The 10,571-nt window shown below is 35.9% G+C and overlaps 1 protein-coding gene across 3 annotated transcripts; it reads right to left on the bottom strand.

The window, feature by feature from the left end:
* Positions 1-320: 320 nt before the first annotated feature.
* Positions 321-10,271, bottom strand: LOC125853052 (sister-chromatid cohesion protein 3-like). 3 transcript variants are annotated; one of them, XM_049532729.1, is made up of 8 exons: positions 10,090-10,271; positions 9,847-9,987; positions 9,556-9,671; positions 7,466-7,522; positions 2,037-2,112; positions 1,068-1,140; positions 620-977; positions 321-514 (listed from the first exon to the last, which is right to left on the bottom strand). In XM_049532729.1, exons 1-5 carry the CDS (start codon positions 10,253-10,255, stop codon positions 2,107-2,109), a joined length of 486 nt encoding a protein of 161 aa, XP_049388686.1. In that variant the 5' UTR covers positions 10,256-10,271; the 3' UTR covers positions 321-514; positions 620-977; positions 1,068-1,140; positions 2,037-2,106. The 3 variants fall into 3 exon arrangements, with proteins under 3 accessions (XP_049388686.1, XP_049388685.1, XP_049388684.1); XM_049532728.1 differs by lacking the exon at positions 1,068-1,140; XM_049532727.1 differs by lacking the exons at positions 321-514; positions 620-977; positions 1,068-1,140; positions 2,037-2,112 and adding an exon at positions 6,180-6,313.
* Between the last annotated feature and the right edge of the window lie 300 nt (positions 10,272-10,571).

The raw sequence follows: 10,571 nt of genomic DNA, 5'->3' as shown, positions 1-10,571 counted from the left end.
ATATTAGCAATCCCCTATATAGTTCACGATCTTAATAAGTTTAATAATTCTAGATGTAGTCTTTTCTACAGTTTAAAAGGGTGTGTGCTTGTATTGGTGGAAGAAAATTATGAGATCCCTGCATCATGTGTTCCTCATTTTTTAAGGTACTTTATTTATGTGTTTGTATCACCTAGAACATTTACATCTAAGCACAACTAGCATTTTAAAACATAAGTGGAAGTAGCAGAGTAGTTCAGGTAAGTTGGAACACACTAATTGATGAATCACAAGAAGTGTGATGAAAATAGATATTTCTATTAAATGAAATAAGAAGTGTTACCTGTATGACAGCCATCCACCAAGCTCTATACTTTCACTGCCTAAACCAATATCCTTTAGTGCCCTAGGAAGTAGTTCAAGTTTTCCCATCTGATCCATTGAGGGAAACCAGGCTCCTCAGGTCCATAGGATTTTCTCAATTCCATATGCATGGAAATAAGGGCATCCATCATCAGTTTCCCAAGCCTGGAAGCTGCTTTCGTTGCATATATCATATGAGATAACCACATCAAAAAAGATATTTACCAGCATAAAGTTCATTGTATTTAAAAATGTAAGAAAATATGTTTTCTATCACCTTTGCTCTGAAGTCTTTGAGGCTGGTAAGAAATGGTCACCCTAGCATACCCACCGAACTTGAGATTAGTACTAGATCTATGGAATAAATATTCGGCAAGCTTTTCACAGTTTTAAACCAGGCTCAGCCAGTATCAAACTTTTGGAATCAAGAAGCTCCGAAACATCATGTCCTACAGACTCTGAATTTGATGAACTTTGGCCTCATTGAATTGAAGCTTTCTCATCAAGCAGGGAAGAAATAACAAGTGGATACAGCTAGGGATGAAAGGTCCAAAGGGCAGTAACACCCGGAAACCACTTATATTAACTATGTGGCATGGTGGAAAATAGTAGCCCGTTCCCTCACTTAAACATATCTGCAAATGTTGTATCAGTGAATATGATGTCAGTATGTACTCCAATTATATGCTGGAAAGGCAAATTTGCAGAGAAAGGAAGAGACTTACAAACTTCATGGAATTGAAGAGCGCTAAAAGTTATCAGCAACAAGGTTATCTTAAGGTTCTAAAGGATATCACCCTATAAAGAAAAAATAATAGGAAAAAAAAGGAACTTAAAAACATATATGGGTAGTGTAAAAAATGTAGTATAAAGTAGTGGCAGCTCATGATTCCGGGAAAGTTTGGTCTATCAATATGAAATAGAAATGTAGAGCAGAAGCATCGGAAACTCCCCCAGCCCCCTTGAAAAATAGACAGATTTTAATATTAAATTTTTGTGGGGATAACATTACACTCACGTTTGGTTCATTAAAGTCAAATAGAACATCAGGAGATAAGAGAACCCATCTTTTTGGATAGCTTTAATCTATATATAAAATACTACTACTAGAGGTGAATTTTCAGGCGGTATGCATTTACACAAGCTATTTAGCAAACAAAAAAAGGAAGTGCAATTACACAAAATATACACTTCAAGATGCTTATAAATGAATTTCCAGAATGCACGTTCTTCGAGAACTCCTAGACAGCAACTCAGTTTCGCATTTACTTAACCTAAGCAACATAGAGGATTGAGGTATTGTTTCACACACATTGTCCCCAAAAAAATGACAGAAAGTTTCAACCAGAATCTAAAATACACACCCCATATATAGGGCTTTAATGGCCATCAAACAAGCAAGGATAGATCAAGACTACATGCTTCCCAATTCTAATTCTAGTTTCTTTAATAATTGAATGTGCTATAATATGAAGCATGATACTGAAACTAATTCTTCTAGATCCAGGCTTTTCGACAGTTTAAAGATAAATGATAGTGCTAGAACCATACTACTGTTCCGCTATAAAACAGTAAGATGTGAGCTAGAGCTGTTTAGAGAAAACATTTAATGGGAGAGCAAAATCCACCTGAATGTGTCACTATCAAAGTGTAAAAGCCATAATTATAAAATAACAAAGAAAGAAAAAAATAACCTGAATAGATGAGTATTGTGGCTAACTGGTGCTTGATCTAGCAGCATAAATTCAGTCAATTTATCAGGATTTAGAGCTGAAAATGAGGAGACAACAGAAAAATCGAGTTAGTTCCCCATTTCAGCTTTAACAACTGTCACAATTAAACAAATCTTCCAATGTTCTGATGTTACTGAAGCACTTAAACTGAACATCAAAAAGCATGAACTCAAAGAGAAGTCTAAATGGGAGAGGGAATATACACAGATTCATGAAATAGAAAAGCTCACATATATCTAATAAATTAGCTTATGAGCAGAGAAGCCATGCAAATTCTCAGACAAAAGTATATACAAGTTATCTCAAGTCATTCCTTTAATCTGTTATACCCAAAGAATTTCGTATATCTTATCTCTGGTCTCCCTTCTTCCTTAACTCATTTCAAATGATAGGACTTATCATTCATACATCAAAGTCTATGAAAATGAAAGCCAACATTTTCAACTTCCTACATAACTGCATCCACAGAGAACTTATATCACAGACCCTAAGTTAAAATCAACAGTGTTGGCTTAAACAGAAAGAGAGTTTTGATTGAGTTGATGTTCCAACCAACTCTATGAATCTCTTGACTAAAGCATAAGCTTTAGAGAAGCATAAATAGAAAAATTAACCAATTTATTTACCAGAATCTTCATTGATTTGCTCCAAGTATACAAGTATATTGGAAAATTTTCAGCTTTCTAATGAATGAAGTATACGGTAGAACAGCTAGCCTTGAAGATGCCAAAATTTCTCAAAATGACCAATTAATGTAGCCACTCTGAAGTGACAGAAATAAAAATTGTTACAAAATGTATATAGACATCATTTTAGTAGTATACATAGGCATATTTTTAGCTAGTAGATCTGTAGGAATCCCTCATAATTAGCTAGCAGATTTGTAGGAATACCTCTTTATTTTCTTTCCTAAATTAGCACCGAGTATATTGTATTTATATCTTGCTTATCTATTGGAATAAGATATCTACTTCTATTCGATTACATGGTATCAGAGCCTATAGGCTCCTTGATCATGTTCTCTCTCTGTTTCGAAAGGCAGCTTGATCTCGTTTTGCTATCTTACAGAAACAAGCTCAGATTTCAAATTGATCACTTTCAAAGTGGCCAATTTGTTGCCACAGTAGGAGGCAGATCATACTTTCTGGTGTACCCCCAGTTTTGTTTGGTGTTGAAACACTGTTTGGAGAACACTTTCACCTTCCAGGTTCATATTTTTTTGAAAGTTACTTCCAGGTTCATATTTCCCTGTAGCTTCTGCGATTCAGATCTGGTATTCTGTTTGGTGCTGCTGCGATTGTTGAATACTGTTAAACATTGAATGAATAGTGTTTTCTGGATGCTTGTTCTTGATTTTTGGTTCCTTTGTTCTCTCTCATCTTCTTTGTTCTTGAAGTTTGAGCCTCAACTATAATTATTTTATTGGTATTGGATTGTATTTGCTGTTTGTGTTTGCTGGATTCTCCTGTATTGCTACTTTGGATATTTAAGTTAGAAAATATAACTCAAACAATTAGAAAGGAGGAAATATGGCTACAAATCACAAGGATAAGACAATTTAGGGACAATTTTGGTTTTGGCAGATCAGTTTGCAGAGTTCTCTTGGTATCAAGAATCCCTTAAAGAATTCACTGCAGTTACTATCCTTGTTGATTCAAGAAAAGCATGTGTCTCATCTTCGAACAACTGGGTGATTGATTCAGGTGCTACAGATCACATGACAGGTAATCATAACATATTTTCTACCTTTCAATCACACAAAGCTCCCTCTCCTGTAACAGTAGCTGATGGGTCAACATGTAACATTGTGGGATCTGGAACCGTCAAAGCAACCTCCTCTATTACCTTGTCCTCTGTATTAAATCTACCGAAGTTGACCTTCAATTTGATTTTTGTGAGTAAACTTACTAGAGATCTTAATTGTTATGTTTCGTTCTTTCCTAATCATTGCTTGTTTCGTGATCTTGCGACGCATAAGGTTATTGGTAAAGGACATGTAATTGATAGTCTATATATCCTTGATGAATATGAGTCTCGATTTGTTGCATGCTCAAGTGTCTTGTCTCCATTTGAAGCACATTGTCGATTGGGACACCCTTCTTTACCTTTATTAAAAGAAGTTATGTCCCCAGTTTCAAAATGTTCCTTCTTTGGAGTGTGAATCATGCCGATTTGCAAAACATCATATCGCATCACATTAGGTCCAAGGGTTAATAAACGAGTTGAATCAACTTTTGAGTTAATTCATTCTGATGTTTGGGGACCATGTCCGGTTGTTTCCAAAACTGGACATAAATATTTTGTCACTGTTGTGGATGATTTCTCTTGGATGACTTGGATTTATTTTATGAAAACTCGCTCTGAAGTGTTTACTCACTTTTGTGCCTTTTATGCTGAAGTCAAAACTCAATTCAATGCTTCTGTGCATATTTTAAGGAGTGATAATGCAAAAGAATACATGTCAGAGTTGTTTCAATCCTACATGAGACAACACGGTATCCTCCATCAGTCATCTTGTAACATACACCTTCTCAAAATGGAGTTGCTGAGAGGAAGATTAGACATCTACTTGAAACAGCCCGAGCACTTTTGTTCCAAATGAAAGTTCCTAAACAATTTTGGGCCGATGCAGTCTCTACGGCTTGTTTTCTGATTAATCGCATGACATCGACAATGCTTGTTGGTAATATGCCTTACAGTGTTCTTTTTCCAAACAAGTCTTTATTTCCGATGGAACCAAAGGTATTTTGAAGTACATGTTATGTTCAAGATGTACATCCATCTGTTACTAAGTTGGACCCTAAGGCATTGAAGTGTGTTTTCTTGGGTTATTCTCGTCTTCAAAAGGGGTATCGATGTTATTCTATTGAACTTGGCAAATATCTGGTGTCGAATGATGTGGTATTTTCAGAGATTACACCATTTTTCTATTATCTTCCTAAAATTACAAGTCAAGGGGAAGAAGATGAGTGGTTAGTTTATCATGTTACTCGTGTTATGGAATCAAGTGATGCTATTCTTCCATCTCCTAGTGACTCTATTGAGCACCACTCGACTACTGTGCCACCAACACATGTTCCAACAAGATTGCCAATTGTTCAAGTTTATTCGAGGAGACGAGAGACTGATGATACATGTCCTGCACCAAGTCCTCCATCTGATCCTCCAGAACAACTTGACCTCCCTATTGCTCTTCGTAAAGGTACAAGGACTTGCAAATCCACATATTCTATTGCTAACTTTGTTTCCTATGATCGCTTATCTCCTACATCTAGATCCTTGATTGTTTCTCTAGACTTTGTTTTTGTACCCAAAACAGTGAAGGAGGCTTTGCATCATCCTGGATGGTCAAATGTGATGCTTGAGGAAATACATGCATTAGAGGAAAATCACACATGGGATTTGGTGGATTTACCCATTGGGAAGAAACCAGTAGGATGTAAGTGGGTGTTCACAATTAAAGTTATGCCAGATGGTTCCGTGGCAAGACTTAATGCCAGGCTTGTAGCTAAAGGATATGCTCAGACTTATGGGTGGACTAGAGTCTGGACTGAAAATGAGCAAATGTGATCACTCTGTCTTCTACCGACAATCTGAAGTTGCACTATCCTTCTTGTTGTATATGTTGATGACATTATCATCACAAGAGGTGATTCTGAGGGGATCTCTTCCCTTAAGTCTTTCTTACATACTAACTTTCATACGAAGGACTTGGGGCAGTTGAAATATTTTTTGGGAGTAGAAGTAAATAGAAGCAAGAAGGGAATTCTTCTATCTCAGAGAAAGTATGTTCTTGACCTACTTGCAAAAACTGGAAAATTGGTAGCCAAACCTTGCAGTACTCCAATGGTTCCCAATGTGCATCTCATGAAAGATGGCAACCCTTCTGATAATCCAGAGAGGTATAGAAGGATAGTTGGGAAGTTAAACTACCTCACAGTGACTCGTCCTGATATTGCCTTCGCAGTAAGTGTTGTAAGTCAATTCATGTCTGCACCTACGGTCGAACATTGGGCAGCTTTAGAACAGATTCAATGTTACTTGAAAAGAGCTCCTGGACTTGGCATATTGTATAGCAATCACAAACCATACTCATATTGAGTGTTTTGCAGATGCTGATTGGGCTGGTTCCAAGATTAATAGGAGATCCACTACAGGTTATTGTATCTTTGTTGGAGGAAACTTGGTAGCATGGAGGTGTAAGAAGCAAAGTGTTGTATCTCGATCCAGTGCAGAATCTGAGTACAGAGTTATGTCACAGTCTACATGTGAAATTATGTGGATACATCATCTTTTAACTGAAATAGGGTTGAAGCATCATATGCCACAGTCTACATGTGAAATTATGTGGATACATCATCTTTTAACTGAAATAGGGTTGAAGCATCATATGCCGGCAAAACGCTAGTGTGATATCAATTTGTTCTTCATATTGCCTCAAACCCAATGTATCATGAAAGAAATAAACATATTGAAGTTGACTGTCACTTCATTCGTGAGAAGATTCAAGAAAACTTGATCTCCACTAACTACGTGAAGACAGGAGAGCAACTAGCCGATTTGCTTACAAAGGAGGTAAATGGAACTCCAGTCGATTACCTTTGCAACAAGTTGGGCATGGTTAATATCTATGCTCCAACTTGAGGGGGAGTGTTACAAAGTGCATATAGACATCATTTTAGTAGTATACATAGGCCTATTTTTTGCTAGTAGATCTGTAGGAATCCCTCATAATTAGCTAGCAGATTTGTAGGAATCCCTCTTTATTTTTATTTCCTAAATTGGCACCTAATATATTGTATTTATATCTTGCTTATCTATTGGAATAACATATCTACTTCTATTCGATTACAAAAATCATAAAAAACACCATACATTATCTTAAAGAAATGTGTAGAGCTTAAGCATTCGAACCCCCCACCCCTCTCCACTTAAAAATATACAGAGATTATTATTTAAATTTTGGTTGGGATTACATTACACTCATGTTTGATTCATTCAAGTCAAAATAAGCTATGAGAGGTGAATTTTCAGGCGGCATACATTTCATCAGCTAATTACCAAACAAAAAGGGAAATGCAATTACACAATATACACTTCAAGATGCTTATAAATGAATTTTCAGAATACATGTCGTCCTTCCAGAACTCCTAAACAGCAAATCAGTTTCGCATTTTGTTAACCAAAGCAAAAATAGAGGCTTGAGGTATTGTTTAACACACATCGTCCCAAAAAAATGGCAGAAAGGTTCAACCAGAATCTGAAATACACACCCCATATATAGGGCTCTAATGGCCATCTAACAAGCAAGTATAGATCAGGACTACATGCCTCCAAATTCTAATTCTAGTTTCTTTAATAATTAGAAAAAGCTATATAAGGTATCGTACCTGCACATTACTCTCTTGCACTAGAATATCCTTCGCTTTCTCGCACAGTCCTGTTACCTACACAACAAGCACCTTTATCAGCCAATTCATTTATCACTAATACAAGAGGGGGAATAAAAAATGTGCACCATAATAAAAGAGCCACATGAAGCAAGTCATTAAATAAAAGCCTAACATAAGCGAAGATGAATAAGCTCAAAATAAAACTACTTCAGTAGAAGAACCAAAGTATTGATAAATACTTTCTTTGTTATAAGCTTATGCCCAGCTCTTTCCCTGTATACAAGCTTCAGTAATAATATATGCCACAATCTTGCATTCTCAAAACGGTAGCTTCCACTAGTTACCTTCTTGCCTGCTGAAGTTCATGTGAATGATCGTGAAAGCTCTTCAAATCCTATTTCACTGGAAAAAAAGTGATCCCATTCTGTTTTTGCTTTCTTTTTTCAGAAGAGGATGGAGAAACCTATCTAAAACTCTGCAACAACCCACTACCATTCCTTTCATGGATTCCATTTCAACCAACTATTATTGAATATGCTAATTTCTCTTCATTCATGAGCTAATTCCGTAATAAGAGAAATGACAACACCATAAAAAGACTAGATTATCCACTACAACTTAGTAAAAGATTGATTATACAATCGCAAGTAAATACACTCCTAACAGTTCGAGAGCACTAGGAAGTCAACTAGTGACCAAGGAGCAAAAATGGGTCGAAAGTGAATATGATATCACATTCAATTTGATTGAAGTCACAGATTCAATCAACAATTCTATACGACAGCACATTTCCATCTCTTATGACCCCCACCATAATCAGAATTCCGCGAGTAGCCAAAACACGACTAGATCGTGAAGGAAGACAGGAATCCATTGATATGTCATATACAAATTCAAGTTCTTTTTATTTTAAGTAAAACATGATCGTCTGCATTACTACAATTAATAGGAAAATGATAATAAAGAACACTAAAATGAATTTTCCATGTTTTCCCTACATCCAAACAAAAACAGAAACTGAATATTTCAAAATTTTGAAATCGAGTAACACAAATATATTACCTTTCTTAAGGACAATTAAAAGTAAAATGACAATTAGTGTACTGCATGTTTGCCTCACTGCAATTCTTAGAAAATAATACTAAAGAACAATAAAATGAACTTTTTCATGGTTTTCCCAACTCCACAACACATATGTTTCCCTTCTGAGGACAATTAAAAGTAAAAATGACAATTAATCGTACTGCATGTCTGCCTCACTACAATTCATAGGAAAATAATACCAAAGAACACTAAATCGAACTTTTTCATGTTCTCCCTACATCCAAAACTGACAAGAAACTGTAAATATTTCGAAGTCTAGAAATCAAATAACACATATATATGTGTTAGTTTCCCTTCTTCTAACCATCTAAATAATGAAGAACGCGTGGATCTGATCTGCATAAACTTGGAATAATACCAAGTTGAAAAAGAAAACCCATAAAGTTTCAACAAAACAACTCCTCAATCTGGAATAGAATCAAGAAAAGGGAACAAAATTTAGGGAAAATACGCATCCAATTACAAGAAGTAAGAAAATGGTGTTGTTTCACTTGATTTACGCTAAAACCAAAGTAAAGTAACCTTATTATGAAAATATTACTACAACTTGGAGAGAACATTTAACATGATCTCTCATTGGTGGTTCTTGACTTCCTTTAAAATCAATTTGGTCATTTTATTTATCCAGAGGTGGAAACCAACTTTGCAAGCATAGGGTAACTATATTGGTATATTTCTCGTATAGAGTATTTTCCCCCACAATATCAATAAACTATTACACCCTCCCCCACCCAAAAAAAAAATAACCTGATTTCCTAAAAGTTGCTTTTAAGCAGTAAAGATATAAAAAAAAATATGTCTGTGATAAACTAAATCATAGATAAAACCCGTAGCTGTTAAACACAGGCAATCTCATGTTTTTACTAGAGATCTTGAAAAGAGCAATCAGAAAAACATAGACAACTCCGCCGATAGATACTAATTTACCAGCACCCTACAAGAACATGATAAGAGCAAGTGAGCTTAAGGACAATAGAGCATACCTTCATCTTTTCACGAGTTTCATTAACAGTTTCACCATCCTTCTTCTTCCTCCAATGGTGACCATCTTTACGGAAATCTTGTAGTACTTTCCAATCAAATAGAAACATGGAACCACCTGAAACCGAAAAGCTATATTAGTTAAAACTTTAAAAAAAAGAAAAAAAGAAAGGAAAATTGCTTGGGCAGTTAACGATGAACCTGGAGTTGGAGTGGGGGATGTTGATGTAAGATGTGCTACAGCTGCCACGAATTTAGAGAAAACATTGATTGACTGGGAGAGCAAAAACCACCTGGAATATTTAGTTGGCGTTCACAAAGCTTCCAGAACTTTTGAAGAATGGATTCATCTGGAGAGTACCCTAAAGCTTCTATCTCTGTGGATGCAAAGGTTGCTTTCCTGAACAGCCACCACTGTTCTGAAATAACACAACCTAGACCAAGAAAAACAACAAACTCAATCAATCAAAAGAGAACATAGAAGGCACTAACAGGAGATAAGTGAACATAGAAGTTTGGAATAATGGTTACCATACATGCAAGTTGACTTGCACGAAGACCTTCCGGAGATTTCGTAGTCAGGAAGAACTCAAGTAGTTCAAACAAGGCACTGCGCTTGGAGATGAAGGAAGATATAGATTGTTCCAGGACTGATCCAGAGTTTATGATAGAGTGTAGGCAATAGCAAATATGCAGATGCATGTTCAGAAGCAGAAACCCAATACCTGAACAGTAAGCCAAAGCAGTTGAGTATAGGCAAGACTGCGAAAAAGAATTATTCAAATTACAGTATACCCACCTTGTCATCAATACATCTGAAGTTTTTGAAAGTCTCTGCAGGATCTTTATGCAAGCTTTCAATGAAAATTTGCCTAGACAATTGAAGTTCATACAACCTTTTCAAGTTAAAAAAGCAGTGAATATTCATCATCACCATCCTGCAACAACAAAAATTGCACATTTGACCAAAACCCATCAATAAAACACAGTCCCCTTCAATTTGTTAATGGCACATACT

Source organism: Solanum stenotomum, unplaced genomic scaffold, assembly GCF_019186545.1.
Source record: "Solanum stenotomum isolate F172 unplaced genomic scaffold, ASM1918654v1 scaffold8339, whole genome shotgun sequence".
Lineage (NCBI taxonomy): Eukaryota > Viridiplantae > Streptophyta > Magnoliopsida > Solanales > Solanaceae > Solanum > Solanum stenotomum.
Note: the sequence above shows the minus strand (reverse complement) of the source record. Positions and strands in the feature narration are given on the sequence as shown.